At 42.2% G+C, this 25,246-nt stretch overlaps 1 protein-coding gene across 1 annotated transcript; it reads right to left on the bottom strand.

Annotated features, from left to right (window-relative positions):
* Positions 1-13: 13 nt before the first annotated feature.
* Positions 14-19,692, bottom strand: LOC117431778 (nuclear factor NF-kappa-B p105 subunit-like). The gene is made up of 5 exons (XM_058996018.1): positions 19,604-19,692; positions 11,354-11,512; positions 8,099-8,203; positions 2,765-2,856; positions 14-91 (listed from the first exon to the last, which is right to left on the bottom strand). The coding sequence occupies exons 2-5, from the start codon at positions 11,436-11,438 to the stop codon at positions 53-55; spliced, it is 321 nt and encodes a 106-aa protein (XP_058852001.1). The 5' UTR covers positions 11,439-11,512; positions 19,604-19,692; the 3' UTR covers positions 14-52.
* Positions 19,693-25,246: the final 5,554 nt, after the last annotated feature.

The following is a 25,246-nucleotide window of genomic DNA, read 5'->3' as shown; positions in this document are numbered from 1 at the left end:
GGCACCTGGTCAGGAGGGTGTGCTGTAGTGCTTGATCTCACCAGCCACCTGGTCAGGAGGGTGTGCTGTAGTGCTTGATCTCACCAGGCACCTGGTCAGGAGGGTCAAGATACCAAAAAAAAAGTGTAAAGTAGTTTGTTTTAAATGCGGTCTGTCACAATGAAAACAGTCACTAACTCTTCATGACACTTGTACTAGTCTAATAAGGCGTTGGTTCTTCTCTTGTTTTGTGTTTTCAGATACAATGCTATAGATTAATTGCTGCATCCTGGTACTTTTGTTGTAGGTCACATGGTCTGAGTTTGAACTACAACACTGGAAGTGATTGGTAATCAGGAAGCTGCAGTAACTTCTCATTTATAGAGCTGTCTGCATATTCCAAACTGAAGGATAACATTTTAAACATGAAAGTGCAACAATCCCTTGATATTTTAAACATGAAAGTGCAACTCTCCCTCGATATTTTAAACATGAAAGTGCAATGCTACCTCGATTTGTCACCATTCCATTATTCACTGATTCGGTTAAGTCACTGTTCGGCCACGTTCACAGTAGCCTACATTGTAAGTCCTATATATTCCTGTATATGAGTCCTTCCCTAATTCACTATTTTGACTATTTCCTGATTTTATTGACATCTAACCCCTTTCACACAGACGAGTTATGATGGCTCAGAACCGGCACTGATGCGGTATTGTGGTCTGTATGAATTGTCTATACCGTCACAGAGCCGTCATATTGCGAGGTGGTTCAGAGACGGCACTGAACCGTCTTTAACTCCTGTGTGAAATGCTATGCCAGCACTGAAGCGCTATAGTGGGCGTGGATTGAAAGTCAATATCCCACGTGACTGTATACCGGACGTGTTTGGTATTTTTTGTTACACGCTTTCATTTTTATCCAATGCAATGGCTGATCAAGAACCAGGTAGTAATTGGAGTCTGGAATAAGTTAAGGAATTGTTAACTTTACGGGCTGCCGAGGAGGTGGATTCACAAATAGAAGGGGCAGTGCGTGATGCTGAAATTTATGGCGAATCGCCGTTTGTTGACTGACAGGTTTGAAAGTTGTACTCACAGGATTCCTTTGGCTGTGTGAAAGGGTTATGATGTTATTATACCTGCATAGATTGCGCAATTTCGTGCCGTGTGAATGGGTATTTTAAATAATTTTTTTAATGTCTCTGCGACGGCTCAGTAGCGGCATTTGTGTGTGAAAGGGGCTTAGTAAGATAGCAGAATAAAAAGGGAGTTCTGTTTCTTCAACAGAAGGGGGCAGTGCTTATATTGCTTTTGCTAAAATGTGATAATGGATTTGAAAGCCTTGGACAGCAGTCCTTTAAAGTGATTGTAGCTAAGAAAACAGCTCCAACGTTCTCCACCATCTACATCCATTCATTATCTAGGTATCAGTGCTGCTTTGAATGAAGCACATGCTATAGCAAACAGTGATTTTCATTTTAAAACATGATGGGGGTGATGTAAGTATAGGCACAGTGCAAATAATTGCAGAAGCAAAATTAAAATTGCATTGTGGCCAGGCAATTATTTTGCACTGCGCCCTATGTAAACTTAAGAGCAATGCAAATTACTCAACATGCACAAATAATGATCTGCAATCATGATAATGAGGGTCTCAATGAGCACATCGGTCTATTTAACGTCCGCACTTGCAGAGTTAGGAGTACAGAGAGCAGTAGATGCTGTATGACATTTGAGGAGCACGAAAACACAAACCAAAATAAAAGTCAGAGGAAGGGCAGCAAAGTCCTCTTCCAATAAAAACCCAACTGTATAAATGGACAATTGTATATAAAAATAATGTGATATCTTGTAACAATTGGATAAGGGCATCTGCTAAGAAATAAATAATAGTAATAATAATAATAATAATAATAATAATAATAATAATAATAATATTTTACACGTACAAAAATGACCAAGTTAGCATACAATATACAGGTACAATATCAACAAAGAGGCCCAGTTAGATCCAAGAAAGGGTCAGCCCTGTAAAGATGGCATGTACAAGTTAAAGAAGACACAATCGGGGTAAACTGGGTCCTCTAGGAACTAGCATCAACATGAATAATACCTTTCACATCCAATCTTTACAGGGCTGGCCCTTTCTTCTATATAACTTGAGATATTACATCTTTATCTGGCTGCTCCTTTTTGCTAAGTTGTACACTTGGAAATGACAGATGTCATCACACACAACTGGCATTCAGAGCTCTGTATCCAGATGTGTCTGACACTTGACCACAGTGCTTTAGTCTGCTTGGCCAGGCTAGCTCTCAGATTTTATTATATACAAGCCTGGATTGAGAAGGGCTTAGTAGAGCTCATGTCACTCGACTAATGGCCAAAAGAGGTTACAGATGTCAATTAAAAAATAAATAAATTTCAAAATAAATAAACTAGGAAGGTGACACATTTAAATTGCAGTCCTTCGTTCATATCATTCCCCACAAGTTTTCTAAGCTTCATAAGGATCTGTCTTCATTTACTGTGTTATATCAAGAACAAGGAGAGCAAGAAGAGACAGATGCTTCCACTTCTCTATTTTCATTGGCCAGTACAAATCCCTGAGGCGCCCCCAAGCGTTCAATTTGTACTTTACTGGGAACTGTATTCTACACTTTAATAAGCACACCAGCTATCCTCATTAATAATGGAGTCTGTAACGAATGATAAGAGTCTGAACAGAGGTTGGTGCCACTGTATAACCAGTAACCTCTCAAAAATTCCTTGAGCTTCATTACCTGTCTATGGACGTCTGCAGGTCCAAACTTTCCAAATGCTTCCCAGAGTGGGCCATTCTCATCTTGCTCATAGAATCTCACTTGGATGTCATCTAAGGAAAAGGGAAGAGAATAATAGGGAGGCTCCTTGATCCTGCCCACCGTTTACACTGCAGTAACACAATAAGATACTGAAAACCACTGCAGAGAGTGTGCGGCACAGCGACGGGTCCTCTGGGGCATTGCTGATGGAAATAATATTGTTTTTGTTCTGGTTTGGCAAGGATAGGGTTAAAAACCCCTAGCCCTGTGTCACGGGTGGGACACTAGGACCCACTTAGGGTTCTTGGGCTCCAGCAACCTCATTGAAAGCTGTATAAATAAGTGGCCAGCACAGGCAATGAAAGAGCAGTGATCTAGGTCCCTGCTGTTGCTCCAGTTTGTTGTCTGTTATAGAAGGTAAGGGTGTTGCACCATCTTTTCCCCATCTTTGTTTTTTATTTAGTGGCTATTACTCCTGTTCTGTTTTTAATTTACCTTTATACTATTTTTATCGGTATGTTGCAGGGCAAGCTCCGAAGATTAAGACTATCTTGTGGTTCCGTTCTGGATTCTCCTAAGGTATTTTATTTGTTTTATCATGACTGTGAATTTTAATGTTGAAGTGGCTGGTCCAGCATGACTCTTTGTTTTTAGTTTAGGACAAAGAATGCCAGCCAGCCGCTGTTTCCTTGCTTTTTAAATAGTGTTTTATTTACTCATCGGTTACCTATGAAAGCCCACGTTGTTATGGTTATGTCCTGTGTATCTGATATTTTAGAGCTGTGGTTGCTTTGTGGTAAGGTAAAGACTATTATACCTCTGGCTTCTTTTGAAACGCTTTATTTTATCCTAGGGTGTTGATCCAAAAAAGAAAGGCAATTTTGTCTCAGTGTAAGCTAGTGTTATTGGCTAGTCTGTTTAAAGCCTGTGATCTTAATATACTGGTACAATAGTGACTAATTACTGTGTTTATTGTTCCTAACTCAAGACCCAATTTGAAGTGAGGCTGACAGGTGCTGGGCTGCCCACTGAGGGGAGATTGCACTGCATTTATTGTGCTGCTCTGCCTCCTGGGGTCTGCTTCAGGGCTTGTGGGGCCTGGTGTGTTAATTTGGGGTTGTGGAGGTGTCACAAGGCTGGCTGAGTGGTGACACGTCAGACCCGGAAGAAACACACAGACAGACGGTGGTGATGAGTGAAACTGAGATGCAATGGTAGCGTTCAGAAGGTTTATTGCAAAATAAAAAGGTTTTAAACACAAAACAGGACACGGCACTTACGCCAAAATAAATATATAAACAAAACGAACAGACACTGACACACAGGGACGAACACTAAACAAACACATACCACGTAGCAATTGTTCACTATTAATTTATCTCCTCACTCTCTCCCGTTCCTTCACCCTGAACACCCAACCCCGGGTGAATGAAACGTGCATCTATTTATACTGTTGTGCTGGGATTCAATTACTAATTAATTATTCACTTGAATCCCAGCACGTGAATTGATTATGTGCAACCTCGTGCGCACATATTACTTACTTTAAATGCACGTGCAGTGATGTGCAATCCCGTGCCTAAATACAATTATACATTTTTAAATACACGTGAAACACAGACCCATTTATATCCTGTGTACCAATGACTATACACCAACATTAACACACGCACCATACAATACATAACACACAAATGCACACAGGGGCGGGGCACATTGCCACAGGAGGTTTGTTTCTTTATTTACTATTGCATGAAGGGCTGTTTGGTTTATTTCACTTGTGTGTATTGCATTTTGTTTAATTAGCTATTTCACTTTATTTTGATTGCACTGAGCACTTGTTCTTTATATTGTTCTTTACCACAGGTGTCTCTGGTGCTGATCCGGAGTCTCAGTGGGCAGAAAATCACCAGTTTAGCTTTGATGTGCTTCTCCCTTCAGGTGGTGAACTTGAATCCAGTCTGACTCATTTTAAGAACAGGACTTGTCTGTTTGTTGTCTTGTTGGTAAACACATCGCAGCTACCAGTTGTTATTTATGTTATTTTTTAAATAAATAATCCTGCTCGGGGCTGCCCCACAAGCTAGGAGCTGGTCTGTATCTCTATATATCAAGGTGTGCTGGGGCTGGGGCTGCCCCACAAGCTAGGAGCTGGTCTGTATCTCTATATATCAAGGTGGGCTAGGGCTGGGGCTGCCCCACAAGCTGGTTGCTGGTCTGTATCTCTATATATCAAGGGGAGCTGGGGCTGGGAATGCCCCCACAAGCTAGGAGCTGGTCTGTATCTCTATATATCAAGGTGGGCTAGGGCTGGGGCTGCCCCACAAGCTAGGAGCTGGTCTGTATCTCTATATATCAAGGGAAGCTGGGGCTGGGAATGCCCCCACAAGCTAGGAGCTGGTCTGTATCTCTATATATCAAGGGGAGCTGGGGCTGGGAATGCCCCCACAAGCTGAGAGCTGGTCTATATCTCTACTGGGGGACTGGGGCACTTGTCAGGATAGAAGGGAAAATGAATGGAGCAAAGTACAGAGAAGTCCTTGAGGAAAACCTGTTGCCCTCTGCAAGAAAGCTGAAACTGGGACGGAAGTTCACCTTTCAGCATGACAACAACCCAAAGCACACAGCCAAAGCTACACTGGAGTGGCTAAGGAACAAAAAGGTAAATGTCCTTGAGTGGCCCAGTCAGAGCCCCGACCTAAATCCAATCGAAAATTTGTGGCATGACTTGAAGATTGCTGTCCATCAACGCTCCCCAAGGAACTTGACAGAGCTTGAACAGTTTTGTAAAGAAGAATGGTCAAATATTGTCAAATCTAGGTGTGCAAAGTTGGTAGAGACCTATCCCAACAGACTCACAGCTGTAATTGCTGCCAAAGGTGCTTCCACCAAGTATTAACTCAGGGGGGTGGAGACTTATCCAATTATGATCTTTAAGTTTTGTATTTTTAATATATAATTTTTTTCTCAATAAAAACTATTTTCCACTTAACAGTGTGGAGTATGGTGTGTAGATAAGTGGAAAAAAAATCATCATTTAAATGCATGAAACTCTGAGGCACTGACACAACAAAATGTGAAAAAAGTTCAAGGGGGTGTAGACTTTCTACAGGCACTGTAGATACACTGCTGTGCAAAAGTCTTAGACATGTTGCATTTTTCTACTCTGATGCATTATGAACATCAACAGTTTACTCAAAGCCTCCACTAATGTTTTCTACTATTATAACAACCTTGACTTGCATAAAGAAGGAAACACATTGAGAGAAATAGAGCGCATCACTGGATTTTCAAGGTGTGGCATCTGAAGCATAATCAGCAAGTACAGAGAAACATCATCTGTAATTGACAAACCCAGGACTGGAAGACGCAAAAAGCTGCATAACAAGGATGAGCAATAATTGAAGATAATATCCTTAAGGAATAGAAAGAAGACAAGCGTTGAATTCGCAACAGCGGGTTACATGTTACGGGAATACACAAACAAAAGGAAAACAAGCAATGGAGGAATACAGCAGGGAGGGATTAACACACACAGCATGCAAACACAAACAAACAACAGGGAATACGGTACATAAATACACTTGCACGGATCGCTACAATACATTCTTCATATATGAAGTACACCTTCAATGACACACAATGAAGCTACACTGGCCCGGGCAAAGCTAGACTCGCCAGACCACAGGTTTGCCCTTAACATATATATTGTGACCAATTGCCGCCTTCTCACAGGTTTTCTCTCCTTCAAATAACACTTGAAGACCAGGATGCCAGCAAACGCTGTAGTGTACGTTTATTATTTAAAATAACAAAAGAAAATAAACAAAACAAAACCCAACCCAGATACAGCGTTTGCTGGCATCTCCTCACCAACTATGCTACCCAGCTCCTGGTCCAGGCCCTGGTACTCTCCCGCCTAGACTACTGCAACTCCCTCCTGGCTGGCCTCCCTGCGTCCGCCACCCGTCCGCTCCAGCTCATCCAGAACTCTGCTGCCCGCCTGGTGTTCTCTCTGCCTCGCTTCGCCCACGCTACTCCACTACTCCGCTCGCTCCACTGGCTCCCAATCACCGCTCGCATCCAGTTCAAGACTCTTGTACTAGCCTACAGATGCCTTGACCAGTCTGCACCCAGCTACCTCCAGACCCTCATCTCTCCCTACACCCCCACTCGACCTCTCCACTCCGCCTGCACTAGAAGACTAGCTCTACCACCGCTACGCTCCCCTGCCTCCAAAGCCCGCTCCTTCTCCACCCTTGCTCCGCAGTGGTGGAATGACCTTCCTACAGATGTCAGGACTGCCCAGTCCCTGACCACATTCCGGCGCCTCCTTAAGACTCACCTCTTCAAAGAGCACCTGTAGAACTCCTCTGTTTGTATCCTGGGACACTATCACCCTTCATGTAAATGTGCTTTATTTTGCTCTTATCAGCCCCTATTTTACTGCATTTAATCCTGTACTTCAGAATACTGTAATCTGCCAAGTTTTTAACCTGTAGTACTTTGTATTTAATCACATCCTGATGTAACTATCACTATTTAATCATATCCTGATGTAACTATCACTATTACCTGCTGTATTATTGAATTGTGGTTTGTCAAACTTGTACTTTACTTGAACAAAAGTTATTGTATTTCTTGCTCTTATTGTATTACTTGTATTGTAATGCTTGAAATGTTTTTGCTTACGATTGTAAGTCGCCCTGGATAAGGGCGTCTGCTAAGAAATAAATAATAATAATAATAATAACCCGCTCTTGGGTCCTATCTAAACAGAAGGTTTACTATCTAATTACGAGGCAGGCTAAGCCTGTTACCTCATCTCCAAAACCAAATCCTAATCCAAGCTGTTGTCCCAATACCTTTTCCAATGTGTTGGTTTTCTAGTTTACCCAATAATAGTAATCTGTTCACTTGCTCTCCAACTCTCCAGCTCTCAACCCAAAACTCCTACTACCACCCTCCCTGATCCACACACACACACACACACACACCTTTTAAACATAACTAATTACATCCTTAAACAACCCTGACTCCAGTAACCTCCACAGGGTCCTAATGCCCCCAAGGTATTGTTCCTGCATAATAATATTTATTTTAACCCAAACTTATTTCATTTTACTTTCCCTTCATTAGCACACCATTATCATTTACAAGTTTATTCGTTAACACATCTTTAGTTTTAATCCCAAACACTTTAAATTATTTCATTACTTTGTTCACCATCCAGTTGGTTTATGTTGTCCTTTCACATTTTGTTAGTTTTCTTTAGGCAACCCTTCATAGCATCTGTGAACGCTGGTCTCTTACCTTTCTGCACTTTGTCACACAGAAGATACATCTCCTCTCCCCCTGCAGCTGAGCCACACACCCGGTCCATTCTCACAATTTTCAGATCACAAGTGTTAGGAGCCTCTTTATTTAAATACATAAATACAAAACAAAAACATAAACAAGCTTCCTGGACTAGATTTTATAAACATACTTTCTAAATATATATATATATATATATTTACTTTGAGGTCAAACACTAGAGTCAACAGAGATGTTAACATTTCTACTGTTAAAAAATCTATTTATTCCAGCTCTCAGTGTTAAAAAACTGTGTCTTAAATACAAAAAGCGTGTCTTAAATACATTAACAGCCCATGTTGTAGTCTTTTTAGTATTTTTTCTTCTATTTTATTTAGGGCAGCAGTGTGGAGTAGTGGTTAGGGCTCTGGACTCTTGACCAGAGGGTTGTGGGTTTAATCCCAGGTGGGGGACACTGCTGCTGTACCCTTGAGCAAGGTATTTTACCTAGATTGCTCCAGTAAAAACCCAGCTGTATAAATGGGTAATTGTATGCAAAAATAACATGATATCTTGTAACAATTGTATGTCGCCCTGGATAAGGGCGTTTGCTAAGAAATAAATAATAATAGCTGTGTCTCATTTAACCTTTTAGGGCCCGCCCAATGTTAAATATCCCGTCGGTGACCTGGCCCTTTAACTCTTTTTACTCAGGCACTGTGAGAGACAGCCCTGTTTGTGTCACTGGAAAGAGTAGATTTAGACCTTTAAAACGAGGTCCTACTTGTGTATTTCCGGTAGATGACCATATTAGGAGGTCAGGGTGCCTGGGACGAATAATTTGAATGTTTTTCTTTCTTCTTTTTTTTCTTTTTGTTCAATTAATAAGTTTTTTTTTGGTTGCTTTTGGTCCCTTTTGTATACATGGCCATAATTCCTTGATTTTTTTAATCCAATTTGTTCAGTTTTTTCCCCATTTTTTCCCACAAATATATATATATATATATATATATATATATATATATATATATATATATATATATATATATATATATAAGAAAATAGTTGGCAGTGGTTTTATAGCTAATAAATAAAATGGAAGTTTGTCATGGAGTTTTTATAATGCTTTGTCAAAATTGTACAGCATTTAAAAATGCAGTGAAAAGGCAGTGTGCGAGCATACATATTTATGAACAAACTAGTCACGTTCCATGAATCTTTTAAATGTAGGGATACCCTGGTGGAATTCGAAATAGCTTGTTGTGGTTGTAACCTTAAAATATGTAATGAACGACCCCTACCGGCCGGATAGGCACATTACATGTGTGCATAAAGACACTGACTACAAACCGTACTAGGTGGGATTCCCCTTTAGCGAAACTGTAGCGTGTCTGCGAAGCAGTTCAATTCCGAACCGCAGTGAATGTAAACAAAAAATTAATTAATAAAATAAATAAAATAAAAAGCATTACAACACACAGGGGCCATGGCCACGCCCCCTGCCGCTATGCTGTCTCAGCACGATATAATGAATTTTATTACCTTTTGAATAACAAATGAATATCTGAACATGAAAATCCCGTGTTCGTCCCAGCACTAAGTCTTGATATAATTACGTCACAGTAACCCTTACCAAGTTCTGAAAATAATTGTGAAAGTGTGTTGCTAGTAGAGTTACGTGATTCTCCTCTACTCTCTCCTCTGCTAAATGTTCTTATTTCCAATCTATAATCCAAGCCTCCACTAACAACCCACGTAAACTATTCTCTACCTTCTCCTCCCTCCTAAACCCTCCCCCTCCTCCCTCCTCTATTTCCTCTGATGACTTTGCCTCTTTCTTCTCTTCTAAAATCTCAGATATCCGCAAACTCTTTAACACCTCTCCCTCCTCATGGATGCACTTGCATCACCTCAAACTCAACCTCTCTAAATCTGACCTCCTTTCCTTTCTCTCCTCCTCCTCCTCCTCCTCCCCCTCTGGAATCTACCACACTCTCTCCTTCCTCCTCAGCTATGAACCTAGGAGTCACCCTGGACCCCTGCCTCTCTTATTCCCAGCACATCTCCACTCTGGCACGCACTTACCGATTCTTGAGCAACATACGAAGAATCTGACCTTTCCTCACCAACTACGCCACCCAGCTCCTGGTCCAGGCCCTGGTATTCTCCCGCCTAGACTACTGCAACTCCCTCCTGTCTGGCCTCCCTGCGTCCGCCACCCGTCCGCTCCAGCTCATCCAGAACTTCGCTGCTCGCCTGGTGTTCTCTCTGCCTCGCTTCTCCCACGCAACTCCACTGCTCCGCTCACTCCACTGGCTCCCGATCACCGCTCGCATCCAGTTCAAGACTCTTGTACTAGCCTACAGATGCCTTGACCAGACTGCACCCAGCTATCTCCAGACCCTCATCTCTCCCTACACCCCCACTTGACCTCTGGCTCTACCTCCTCTACGCTCCCCTGCCTCCACAGCCCGCTCCTTCTCCACTCTCGCCCCGCAGTGGTGGAATGACCTTCCTACAGATGTCAGGACTGCCCAGTCCCTGACCACCTTCCGGCGCCTCCTCAAGACTCACCTCTTCAGACAGCACTTGTAGAACTCCTCTTTTCCCTCTGGACACTATCACTCTTCCTTAATGCGCTTTACTTGCTCTTATCTGCTCCCGATTTTACTGCATTTAATCCTGTACTTTAGAGTACTGTAATCTGTCACAAGTGTTATTTAATCTATAGTATTTTGTATTTAATTATATCCTGATGTAACTATCACTGTACTTACTAGAACCAAAGTGATTGTATTTTATCTTGCTTTTAATTGTATTAATACTTGTACTGTGATTCTTGAAATGTATTTTTGTTTACGACTGTAAGTCGCCCTGGATAAGGGCGTCTGCTAAGAAATAAATAATAATAATAATAATAATAATAATAATAATAATACAGTGCTGGGGAGTAGCACATTACTGTAATCTGAAAATAACACACTTACAGTGCTGGGGAGTAGCACATTACTGTAATCTGATTACATTTTTAACTAACTTGTAACTGTAATGGTTCCTTTATTGGACGGGTAACTGAATGTGGTAATGCATGATATTTGATGTGAAAATACCCCACATTTAGTTACATTAAAACAAAGGACTACAGCTAATGCCTAACATAGAAATCAGAAAGAGCTTCAACTGTGCTAGTGCACATCACCTGAATGTTCAAGTAACTGGAAACTGTAACGGATGACTTGTTCCCCAGCACTGCTCTCTTATGGCTGTACTTACTATTGTCATAGATGGGTCCTGACAGCACTGGCTCCAGTCTGAGTGTGAAGGTGCCGTTGTTATCAGGTAGGTAAGCTGTGAACATCAGGCGTACCACCGCGAGTTCAATGACTTTGGCACGCTGCTGTGCGGCTTTGTGAATGTGTTCTCTTTCTTCCTCTAGTTTAAAAACAACATAGGCATTTATTTAGTTATTAGAATTATTATGCTGAAAAGTTTCACAACCGATAAGAAAGTTAATAATAAAAAAATGGCATGCGTTACACATGCTTGACATCCAGCTTTGACACCTCACATGCAGCAATTCTTATAAAATGTGTGGAAAGGTGCATGTTATGCTTAAAAAATACTATATTTGTGTATATTGTGAGCGAGCTTGCCACTCACTCGGGTTCGTGCCCCTTTTTTTTAATAACAACCACCAGGTGCAGGGGATAATTAAACAATAAAACAATTAACCAATTTAAATTAACAATAAACAAATACAATTAAACTAAAACCAGTGTGCATTTTCACCTGTTTTCTGCGCAGGGAGGTTTTAACCCCCTCCATGCTGTCTCACAATATATATTGAATTTTTTTGCATCTGTCTAACTTTCAAGAGAGAATCTTGTGGATCTCTGTCACAAAGACGGCCGGAGTGGGTGGTGTCAGACCAGAAACAGGAACACAAACAGACAGAGACTTGGAGTTTGGTGGAGCTGAGCGAATGGTTTCGCTCAGCATTTAATAAAACAGCACAGAAAATAAAAGGTTTGAAACACAAAAACGCTGGACACGGCACTACACGCCAAAATAAAGAGACAAACAACACGGACTACACAGACAAACACGGTGAGCTTCTTTTACTATTATTACTTTTAAAATACCCTCCGTCTCCTAACCCGTTCTCCACTCACCGAACACCAACCACAAGTGACTAAGACGTGCATCTATATATACTGTTGTGCTGGGATTCAATTACTAATTAATTACTCACTTGAATCCCAGCACGTGAATTCATTACGTGCAACCCCGTGCCACACATATTATATTTTAAATGCACGTGCGTGATGTGCAATCCCGTGCCTAAATACAAATATACACTTTAAACACACGTGAAACACAGACCCGTTTATATCCCGTGTACCAATCTATACACCAACATTAACACACGCAACATCCAACATACAACACAGATCACACAAATGCACACAGGGGCGGGCACTTTGCCACATATACCCCCCCTTGTGCGCAGCACACATGGCCTCAACGGCCACCTCCCCCCTTAAAAACCCAGCAGTCCAGAACAAAGTCTCGGGCTGGGAAGGGAGGCTTCAGTGGGCCCTTGGCTGGCAATGCTGTCAGCACCCCTGCCGGTAGTGGCACGGCTGACAGCCTGTTGGTCCCGTCCTGCAGCGAAAAAGCTGCGGGGGCAGGTGGTCCCCCGACCTCCCCCTTCTTCGTAGCCGGCAGCTCCCTCCTGTGGGGCTCCGGCCACAAGAACTCCTGCAGCGAAACTGCTGCTGGGGAAAGTGGTCTCCAGACCTCGTCCCCCTTCTTTGTAGCCGGTAGCTCCCTTTGGTGGGGCTCCGACCACAGTACTGCCGGCAGCGAAGAAGCTGCAGTGGGAGCAGGTCTCCTGACCTCCCCCACGATCTCCGGCAGCGAAACTGCTGCAGTGGGAGCAGGTCTCCAGACCTCCCCCACGATCTCCGGCAGCGAAACTGCTGCAGTGGGAGCAGGTCTCCTGACCTCCCCCACGATCTCCGGCAGCGAAACTGCTGCTGGGGTTGGTGGTCTCCAGACCTCCTCCCCCTTCTTCGTGGCCGACAGCTCCCCTTTCTGGGGCTCCGGCCACCGTACTCCCCGTGGTGGAAGTACGGGAAGCAGAGACAGCTCCTGCTGTTCTGCTTCTGGCGGTGGTGGAGGCAGAGGCAGCTCCTGCTCCTCTGCTCCTGGAAGTGGCAGAGGCAGCTCCTGCTCCTCTGCTCCTTGCGGTGGTGGTGGCGGAGGCAGAGGCAGCTCCTGCTCCTCTGCTCCTTGCGGTGGTGGTGGCGGAGGCAGAGGCAGCTCCTGCTCCTCTGCTCCTTGCGGTGGTGGTGGCGGAGGCAGAGGCAGCTCCTGCTCCTCTGCTCCTTGCGGTGGTGGTGGCGGAGGCAGAGGCAGCTCCTGCTCCTCTGCTCCTGGTGGTGGTGGAGGCAGAGGCAGCTCCAGCTCCTCTGCTCCTGGCGGTGGTGGAACCAGCAGGTATTCACCCTCTGCTGGTGGAGGTGGGAGGGGCCAGCAGTCCTCCCACTGCGGTGAAGGTGGAACCAGCAGGTATTCACCCTCTGCTGGTGGAGGTGGGAGGGGCAAGCAGTCCTCCCACTGCGGTGGAGGTGGAACCAGCAGGCATTCACCCTCTGCTGGTGGAGGTGGGACCAGCAGGTATTCACCCTCTGCTGGCAGCTTGGGTCCTAGGGCTGTGGAAGCCCCGACTTCCCTCTCTTCGGGCTGTGGACGCACCGACTCCTCCCTTTTGGGCTGTGGACACCCCGACTCCGCCCTGTTGGGCTGTGGACGCACCGACTCCTCCCTGTTGGGCTGTGGACGCACCGACTCCTCCCTGTTGGGCTGTGGACGCACCGACTCCTCCCTGTTGGGCTGTGGACGTTCGGGCTCCCCCCACTCAGGCGTAGGACGTTCGGGCTCCTCCCACTCAGGCGTAGGACGTTCGGGCTCCTCCCACTCAGGCGTAGGACATTCGGGCTCCTCCCACTCAGGCGTAGGACGTTCGGGCTCCTCCCGCTTGGGCTGTGGACGCTCAGGCTCCTCCCGCTTGGGCTGTGGAGGCAAAACCAGCAGGCATTCTTCCTCTGCTGGTGGAGACGGGGACAGCAGGCATTCTTCCTCTGCTGGTGGACCTGCTACCTGGGCTGCTGTTCCACTTATAATTGCCTCCAGGTAGCTGAGGACCAACCCCACACCTTCCTCCCAGGTGCTTACAGTCTGTTCCCTTGCATATGCCTCCCATCGCTCTCTGTCCATAAACTCCAGGAACTGGACGACTACTGGGATAGACTGGGCCTCCAGCCCAGCATTTTCCAGCATCCAGTCCCGCACTTTGATGGCGTCTTCTGCCATTTTTTTTTATTTTATATTTTTTTAAATCCAAAACTGCGGTTCCTGCTCTGGCCTGAGTCCTGGAGGCGCTGTCGATCCCACGCAGGACACCACGTGTCACAAAGACGGCCAGAGTGGGTGGCGTCAGACCAGAAACAGGAACACAATAAACAGAGACGGTTTGGTATAAGCTGGGCGCGTGATCGCGCTCAGCATTTAATAAACAGAAAATAAAAGGTTTGAACAATGGAATACAAAACAGGACACGGCACTTGACGCCAAAATAAATAGACATACAAAACGACTAAACACTAAACAGACGGTGCAGGACAGACAGACGAACAAACACGGTGAGTGAAAACACTTAACTATTCTTCTTATTATTATTATTACCTCCGTCTCCAATCCCGTTCTCCACTCACTGAACACCAACCCTGACTGAGTGCTACGTGTCTCTATATATACTGTTGTGCTGGGATTCAATTACTAATTAATTATTCACTTGAATCCCAGCACGTGAATTAATTCTGTGCAACCCCGTGCTCACATATTACATTTTAAATGCACGTGCGTGATGTGCAATCCCGTGCCTAAATACAAATATACACTTTTTAAATACACGTGAAACACAGACCCGTTTATATCCCGTGTACCAATCTATACACCAACATTTACACACGCAACATACAACACATAAAACAAATGCACACAGGGGCGGGGCGCTTTGCCACATCCATACAGAGGTCAAACACAGTTCAGGTTCTCATACAGTCCAGGTTAATCCGCCAGAAGGGTGGTCAAAACAGTCCAAGTCATACACAGAATTATTTTTTCTTCCTTTTAGTTTTAAAGCAATAATTCTTACCAGCACTTTTCTTTCTCTCTCTCTCTCTCTCTCTCTCTCTCTCTCTCTCTCTCTCTCTCTCTCTCTCTCTCTCTCTCTCTCTCTCTCTCTCTCTCTCTCTCTCTCTCTCTCTCTCTCTCTCTCTCTCTCTCTCTCTCTCTCACTTAACCACCTTGTACTCCTTCCCCCCCGTGCTGTGCCCCAGCCCTTTTATAGGTGGACGATTATGCCTAATTCAGGGCAGGTGTGGCTACCACACCCTGGGCACCTTGCATTGTGGGAATTGTAGTGTGCTGTGGGTGGCCATTTTGTGACATGTAGTCCTTTACCTGCTGCCATTTTGTGATGGTAGAAAGTGCTGTCAAAACCTCAGCCCTGACGTATTTACCATCTACAACCACACCCTTTACTTTATCACAATATATAAAAACATGTGAGAATGTGGTCAGGCCAAATTGGCTCATCAATTTCCAAAGGAGGGCCTGGGAGACAGGTATGTCAGTAATAGGCTGGTAAGGGGAAATGCTTTAGTAGAAAAGATGAAAAAGATTACATTTTAGCTTTCAAAAGTTTGTCATGACAAAAATGGGAATAAAACAAAAAGAGATTTACTACAGAGAATAGACTCATAATAGAAAATAAAGAGGATGAATATAGTTAATTAATTTATAAGAACTTAGAGCATTAACATCTCATCTGGGAAAATAATGGAGAGGATGATATCAGGGTAATGGGTTATTTAGAAAATAATAATTTGTATAATGAGGCAGAGAGCAGTTTTATTATTATTATTATTATTATTATTATTATTATTATTATTATTATTATTATTATTATTATTATTATTATGAATGAGTGATTTAGCAGATGGTTTTATCCAGCATGACTTACAGGACGGGGGGGTGAACTGTGCATCAACACCTGCTGCTGCAGAGTCACTCGGTTTTACATCTCATTGGAAGGATGGAGCACAAGGAGATTCAGTGACGTGCTCAGGGTCACACACAGTGAGTCACATTAAGCCCATTTATAATAAAGTGGCATTTATCTTTTAGAAGTGGAGAAAGCATATGTTATGGACAAAATGATTATTAAATATACAAATAATAATAATAATAATAATAATAATAATAATAATAATAATAATAATAATAATAATAATAATTAAAGGAAGAAATGTATAATTTCAAGTAAAACTAGGTACGGTAATGAATTTTCTGGAAATGTTCAAATGGATAATGGGACTCTCCATGGGAGTGGGATCAGTCGTACTTTATGAAGATGATGATTAATGGTTTGAATTTCAATGTATTCAGATGATAGTGTCATATGGGCTTGTAGCAACAATGTATACACATGTGTGACGGAGTAACGCGATCCTGTACTGCAATTCAACCTCCCAGCCATCAGAGAGCTGTGAATCGACAACGAAGTTCCCAACAAGGATCACCTGACATGGGACTGACGTTGGGGCGGAAGAGCAGTTACAGCGGTCGCCATCTTTGTTGGGGGCAGCAACCCCGGAACATGCTGGAACATTCTCAAATCAGCAGATGATTGAGTGCTGTTAATTGGAGGGGGGCGTTTCCTTGTGTATATAGGGCCCAGATTGTAACAGCTCGGGGTTGGTTGGTGGAAGGAGACAGGCATGCTGTTTGCACAGGTGCTTGTGAAAGGAGGACGCTAACACTCTGTGTGGATTTTTATCAAGTAGATCCAGAGGGAGAGAGAGAGAGAGAGAGAGAGAGAGAGAGAGAGAGAGAGAGAGAGAGAGAGAGAGAGAGAGAGAGAGAGAGAAAATCCAGCAGGACGCTGACTCTTCCCATGGAGTGAAGTCCTCCAGGAAACTTTAAAAACTTTAAAACAGTCTTCTTTTGTTTATTGTAAGTCCTTTGTTAATGGTTCTCTTACGTTTAAGACTTTTTAATTTAACCAAACCGAATACCATTGTTGGTAGGTGGGGAGTTATTTTATTGATTTATGATCTTTAAAGGAACTTTGATTTATCAAAGTAAGAAGGAATTTATAAAGAAACGTGTGAACAGAAAGCCTGTGGAATTATGAAGATTTGATTTGTGATTATGAGAGATAATAAACAGAAAATAAGAGAACTTTCCAGAAACTCAATACTGCCTCAAGTGGTTTTATTCAGTAGTGCACCCCACACTCCCACTGTCTGTGACATGTTAATCAAGCACTTAAAAGAATGGAAGAGTGGCTTCAGATTCTCAATTGCAAAAACAGAAGCAATGGCATTCACAAAGAAGAAAGATGTTAAAACAGAAGCAATGGTATTCACGAAGAAGAAAGGTAAAGATGTTAAAACAGAAGCAATGGTATTCATGAAGAAGAAAGATGTTAAAACAGAAGCAATGGTATTCATGAATAAAGGTAAAGATATTAAAACAAGCAATGGTATTCATGAAGAAGAAAGACAAAGATGTCAAAACATAAGCAATGGTATTCACAAAGAAGAAAGATGTTAAAACAGAAGCAATGGTATTCATGAAGGAGATGTTAAAACAAAAGCAATGGTTTTCATGAAGAAGAAAGATGTTAAAACAGAAGCAATGGTATTCACGAAGAAGATGTTAAAATAACTGGTTCATATGAAAAGGAGTTCAAATAGGACCAGAATTTAAATATATAGGAGCCATTTTTGATTAACACAAGTACCTTTACTTTAATTCAATGGTAGCAAAAAAAAGGTATATTGGATTATTGATGAGGAGCAGATATGAAAATGTTATTAATCTATAAAGAGCTTTGATAAGATCAGTTGTAGATTAGTCAAATGGTTCTAGTTTAAAGAATGTATATTTGAACCATGGCACCACTAGGAGGTGACATGCTCAAGCGCTCTTGTGACAGAGATCGAATGATTCTTGGTGTTAGATCTCCCTCTCGACCTGTGAGAACACTGTGTAAGAGGAACAGAGTACCCTTAATTAAATGGCATGACAATTTATTCCATTGGGTAGGTGGAAGTTAGGAAAAGGGCGGAGCTACGGTATCCAAACTCAGTGACCCAGACGGTAAACGGTGTGGCATCCGAGGATTGGAGGAGCAGATGTGCTTGTTAATCTAGGGGTCATGAGCGAGGATATAAATAGGGGTCATAGCGGACGTGATCTGTTCCTTTTGTGAATGGTTAGGAAAGAACCTGAAAGGAGTCCCTGCATGTAATAACTGTGAGTGTTTTGTTAGTCTGTCTTGTAAACGTTGTTTGTTTGTTTGTTTCGTTTGTCTTAAAGATTACTAACACGATCCGGAGCTGCAGCCGCAGGCCAGCATTAAACCCGGACACCAGCACTTCACTTTCCACTGAGAACTGTCTTTTCACCACAAGCACTTAAATCACGCACCGTAGGAACCGTGTCTGTGTCTTTGTGTTTTGTGTGGGTGATAAAACTGGACATTTTGGTTGCGGGTCAAACCCGTGGGATTTTACAAACCGAAGTGATACACGCCGCTGTTTCACTCCATCATTATTATTTACAGGTGTTTTGCCTTAAGGCTTTGGACATTGTAGTAATTTATCAATAAACACCCTTGCACCTGTTAGTAATTGTCCGTGTGATTTGTAACTGCACTGCACTCACCTGTATCCAATCACCACTTTGCCACAGCTCTAGATACAGGGAGTGCCTTGGTCTTGCAGAGTGGATATCACTACATTTTTATTTTGTAAGTAAGACCCTTGCTGTTGCTGAATACCTTGATGGCAGGGTGTGTGTGTTTATTTTGTAAGACCCTTGCTGGTGCTGAATACCTTGATGGCAGGGTGTGTGTGTTTATTTTGTAAGAGCCTTGCTGGTGCTCAGTACCTTGATGGCAGGGTGTGTGTGTTTATTTTGTAAGAGCCTTGCTGGTGCTCAGTACCCTGATGGCAGGGTGTGTGTGTTTATTTTGTAAGAGCCTTGCTGGTGCTGAATACCTTGATGGCAGGGTGTGTGTGTTTATTTTGTAAGAGCCTTGCTGATGCTGAATACCTTGATGGCATGGTGTGTGTGTTTATTTTGTAAGAGCCTTGCTGGTGCTCAGTACCTTGATGGCAGGGTGTGTGTGTTTATTTTGTAAGAGCCTTGCTGGTGCTGAGTACCTTGATGGCAGGGTGTGTGTGTTTATTTTGTAAGAGCCTTGCTGGTGCTCAGTACCCTGATGGCAGGGTGTGTGTGTTTATTTTGTAAGAGCCTTGCTGGTGCTCAGTACCTTGATGGCAGGGTGTGTGTGTTTATTTTGTAAGAGCATTGCTGGTGCTCAGTACCCTGATGGCAGGGTGTGTGTGTTTATTTTGTAAGAGCCTTGCTGGTGCTCAGTACCTTGATGGCAGGGTGTGTCTTTCTGTTTCTCTCGCTGCACTCCCCCTGTATTCCTCCGTGAGTCGGGCCTTCACAGCTGTACCGGAAACGGAAACCCCTCTACAAGACAGGAAGAACATCGCACTCCACATGGAATTACTTGGAATAACATAACTTTGAGTAACTTATTGCAGTGCTACTTTTAACATGTAATATTGACAAGTAATCTCATTACTTTTCAGGACCAAAAGAGAAAGAGATTACTTTTTATTACTTCATGCTCTACCTACAGCTGGCAATGTTTAAAACGGAGAAGGTAAACAAAAGATCAAACAATTCTGTGTAAATCTGAAGCACAAGTTTTAAGTATGCAATTTGGAAACAACAATAAGTAAGGCAGTATTTTGTTCACAGTTGTCACAGATTTCTTTGAAATTCACCCATTTCTGTTAGAATAGTGCAAATATGCATTTTTATTATCATTTAAAAATAAATACAGCAATCATTGGCCTTATTGATGCACTACCTGTTCCACTGCATTTAGGAACCTGGCAGTCGGTTTAGTGTGCTTCTGGTGAATGATTGAACACACTGCACCATTTCTTTAAAATGTCTTCAAGAAAAAATACATCAGCTGCATCAAACATAGGAAATATTTCTGCTAAATGTCGCTCTCTTCAGTACAAGAAGAGGACATTTCACATGTCGTTATCTTTACCTGTATTTATGTTTTTATTTTGTTTGATAGTTCACTGATGATGAAAATAGAATGTTTTTAAAAATACAATGTAGCATTTCCTGTTTTTCATTTAAACATTTAAGAACATGCTGTGCAATAAATATCTTGCATACCTATTTTTAGAGTGTGAAAAGCTGTGAAAGAAATACAGCCCTAACAATAAGTGCGCTGTTGTGTGTTTTAGAATTATTATTTTTGTGATTAACCTCGTTGGCAAAAATAATATATAAGTAATCCATATTACTTGTAATAGAAAGTAATCAGTAATTTGTAGCAGATTACTTTTTGGAGCCAGTCACCAGTATCTGCAGTATTTTAATTGTTCAGTAATATTAACATTCCTGGATGTTTATCATTATAATTTGTTTATTTGGTTCTTGTTAGCTTTAGTATAAATGAAAGGTGTGAACAGTGGTACTGGCTGCATGCTTGTTGCCAGGGCCTGAGGCAGAGGCAGAGACTGGTGGATTGCACCACTGAGCCCAGATGAGCTCAACAGGGTTCAGAAACAGAGATTAAACACAACAATGTAGGTGATTCATGCAATAGTCCTGGCCACCACTGTACAACCTGTAGCTGCATGACATGAACTTGAATAGATAGAGAGGTAGTATAGAAGTGGATATGTCTACCTGCCTTGGCTGCTCAATAATTGTGATGTTCGGTTCCTGCGCTGGAAGAAAATGACAATACAAGTATCCTATAGTGTCTGGAATTAACGAAACATGCAATGATTTCAAATGGGTTAAGAATGTGACATGGACATGTCGGAATCTTTTTTATTTCCATAGCTTCTTTTGTCAGGCATTGCACATGAGGGCCTAGATTAAATCAACATGTATGGCACCTCCATTGCTATACTTTAGATACTATATTTGATACCCATTATTATGTGTGTAAAAACAACAGCAAACAATGCTATTTACTGTAGTGAGACACCTGACATGTCATGCAATACTAGATTAAAGCAGCCATCTGAATGTATGAATATTTAATTATTTATGTATTTATTTGACAGGGATAACATACAATTTGTAACACTTATGACGTCATAAGATGCATTGCATCCAGATTTAGCTATGAGCTAATTTTCATTGGCAGTCCCTGGACAAACACAAAAACAGAAAATAATACAAAGAAAGTAACATTTCCAGAAGGGAATATGATCGAGCAACAGATAATTGTATAAGAAGGAAAAATAAGGATACAGAGAGAGAAAAATGGCAGATGAAAAGACAGAGCAGACATATAAAAGCAAATGAAGAATTAGAACCATTTACACATTTACAATACACAACTACTATATGAAACATTTACAATACACAACTACTATATGAAACGCACCTATCCTGCTTCCAAGCAACACTTCTGGATTATGGATGGTAGATGATGGAATGGATGCAGTGTGCAATTGCATTTGGAAAACATACATATTACTTACAAAGGACAAAAAGTGAACTAGTTCCAGTAATGCACTGGTGCAATCAATATAGTGATTGCATTGATAAAGAGGCTTAAACAGGATACCTGAGGACATTTCATTTCAAATGTGTTCATTGATTAGATGAGATCTGTCAATTTGTTTTCTTTAACTGGAGATATTTTCAAGCACCAGACTGTAGAAAATGTACAGATAGTTCTTTAGGGTCTCAAGGCTGCTTCACAATTCAGTCTTCGACCACCGGGAGACACTTCAACTCTCCCTGGGATCTGCAGACAGTCCCATGACTATAAAGTAGGAGTGTAATGATAATCTCATGTTACGCTTTGATACATATTGCGATTGGCAGGTTGTGATATGTGTCACGATACACGTGAGGATTCTGATGGGCTTCTAATATGATGTATAACAAGATCAAATGATCATTTAACAATGGACTATTTTGTTAAAGCAGAGTGAAAGCCCTACGTGTAAATAGTGTGTGTGTGGTATACATATAGGGTTGGCAGGGAGGGGGTTAATCCTCCCTGCCAGAATACATGTGAGAATGTGGCTGGAGCCTTCATTGAATGATTGATGGTTAATTAGACTCCAGCCACATGGGATATAAGGGAGGAGAAATCCTTTGTTTGGAGTTGGTGTGGAGGCGAGTGTAACCTAACCTAACCTGACCTGACCTGACCTGACCTGACCTGACCTGACCTGACCTGACCTGACCTGACCTGACCTAACCTAACCTGAGCTGAGCTGAGCTGTGCTGTGCAGTGCAGTGCAGTGCAGTGAAGGCAAATGCCCAGTCTGACACCAGTGTATGTACAGTAGTGTTTTGTTTAAACGTTTTATTTTGGCCACTGTGCCTGTTTGTTTGTTTATTTTTGTTGATTAAACATGTGCACCCAGTGCTTAGACTGTAGGTACCAAGCCTCTGAGTCTCATTCCTGACGCTATCCTGTTACAGAGGGTATTTATTAACAATAAAACACATTCTTCATTCAAGAACCACGTGGTGAACTACAATGAGCTATGCTGTGCTCTTGGTCTTGTATCTCAGTACAAACGATACTATTAAGTTACAATATATCATGTAAAGAAAGGAGCATTTCATCAATATGCAATGAATCGTTACACTCCTACAAGAGGCAGTGGCTGCACAATTGAAATGTGAACCAGCCAACACTCCCATGGTCACAGCCTCACTCTGGGAGCCAATGAAAGGCTGATACAGGTTGTACAAATATACCAGTAACTGCTTTCCAAAGCTATAATGTGGATCTTAAAAAATCTGCAGTTCAGAAAAAAACAAGTACAATGAAATACAGAGGAGAGTAATGCAGCAATGAACAATCTGAGAAATACAGAGGAGAGTAATGTAACAATGAACAAACAATCTGAGAAATACAGATGGGAGTAATGCAACATTGAATAATCTGAGAAATACAGAGGAGAGTAATGCAGCAATGAATAATCTGAGAAATACAGAGGAGAGTAATGCAACAATGAACAAACAATCTGAGAAATACAGAGGAGAGTAATGCAGCAATGAATAATCTGAGAAATACAGAGGAGAGTAATGCAACAATGAACAAACAATCTGAGAAATACAGAGGACAGTAATGCAGCAATGAATAATCTGAGAAATACAGAGAAGAGTAATGCAGCAATGAATAATCTGAGAAATACAGAGGAGAGTAATGCAACAATGAACAAACAATCTGAGAAATACAGAGGACAGTAATGCAACAATGAACAAACAATCTGAGAAATACAGAGGAGGGTAATGCAGCAATGAATAATCTGAGAAATACAGAGGAGAGTAATGCAACAATGAACAAACAATCTGAGAAATACAGAGGACAGTAATGCAGCAATGAATAATCTGAGAAATACAGAGGACAGTAATGCAGCAATGAATAATCTGAGAAATACAGAGAAGAGTAATGCAGCAATGAATAATCTGAGAAATATAGAGGAGAGTAATGCAACAATGAACAAACAATCTGAGAAATACAGAGAAGAGTAATGCAGCAATGAATAATCTGAGAAATACAGAGAAGAGTAATGCAGCAATGAATAATCTGAGAAATACAGAGGAGAGTAATGCAGCAATGCATACTAGCACAAGGTAAGCATGACCAACATCCTGGTTCTACTCTCACCTACGGCACTTTGCAAGTTTCTTCCAGTTTCAATGAATATCAGTTGTCTAAAACCTAGCAAGGTTAAGGAGCAAGTCGAGTAAGTAGAACACAACAAGCAGACAGGCAAACAAACCTGAATTTAATACAAGCACTGTTCCCAGAAATTCCAGTGTTCAAAGAAATCCATACTTGAGAAAAAGTTGAATAATGAAGACAGAATGCAGTGATTTAAGTGTTGGGACCAAATGTGAACATTAAAGGTGTGTTTATGAAATGGCATTCCGCTGGATGTAAGGCTGATTGAATAGCATCTAATGCATGTGCAGTTCTGTGGAAACTATGAGGCCAGTGTGTGTACTGCTCCTGCACTTCTCATCTCTAATGTCGTATCTGGGGGCGGTTCCTGCAACTAGAATCCAGCCATTCGATTGGCCGAGCCGTGTCTGGGGCAGTTCCTGCAACTGGAATCGAGTATGCATCACCTGGAACTACAAAGGAGGGCGGGGCACACACGGTCTATCAGCACAGGAACTAGCCCTGACTGAGAAGCAACTGTTTGGAATTGTAACTAGTTACATGTTTAATAAGTAATACGTTACTACAACACTGTACATGAACACTACTGCACAGAACTAACCTAAACGGAAATTCTGCTTGCCTTACTGGAACTGTACCACATAGCACAGACACGTGCCCTGCCAGCACTGGACTTGTTTTTGAGTTCATTAGTAGATTGAACACTGTGTTAAGAACACTGCAGTTTATTATTCTATTCTCTTCTCTACATGCTGTTGATACAGTCATGCGCATCACCTTTTTCATCATACTGATAGCTCTGACTGTGAATGGACAGCAGTTTTATGAGTCAAAACAAGCATGTGCCATTACTGTATTGTATTGGTGTGCACAGTGAAGCCCATGCAGTGTGCTGTGCTTGCTCACTCAATGAGCTGCTCATGCCTCTTTAACCATTCTCTAAGCTAACAGCACAAGCCTGAGTGCCCCACTGATCTTCCATGCCTGAGCTTCAGTCGTCTAGAAAGCAAGGCTGTTGCCTGGGTTGGATTGTGGACACAGAACGTATTTTTTGAACTTGTGAATAATTATGTGCTGTTGATTTATAAAAAAGAAATTAAAAAACAGCCCTAATCTGTATTTATCAGCAACACAATGGCATGCCGACCAAAATCTTGTAAATGAATTGCCACAGCCTCTATTAATGCACTTGCAAGCTCCCAATCAGAGCTCCTTTGGTAAAGCAATGGGACTCGTGTGTGTAAACTGAGACTGGATATTGTTTTGGATAAAACAAATTGCATTTAATCACAAGGCAAGTGAATTGTTTT

This window comes from Acipenser ruthenus, chromosome 22 (assembly GCF_902713425.1).
Source record: "Acipenser ruthenus chromosome 22, fAciRut3.2 maternal haplotype, whole genome shotgun sequence".
NCBI classification, from domain to species: domain Eukaryota; kingdom Metazoa; phylum Chordata; class Actinopteri; order Acipenseriformes; family Acipenseridae; genus Acipenser; species Acipenser ruthenus.
This window is presented reverse-complemented; position numbering and strand designations above follow the sequence as displayed.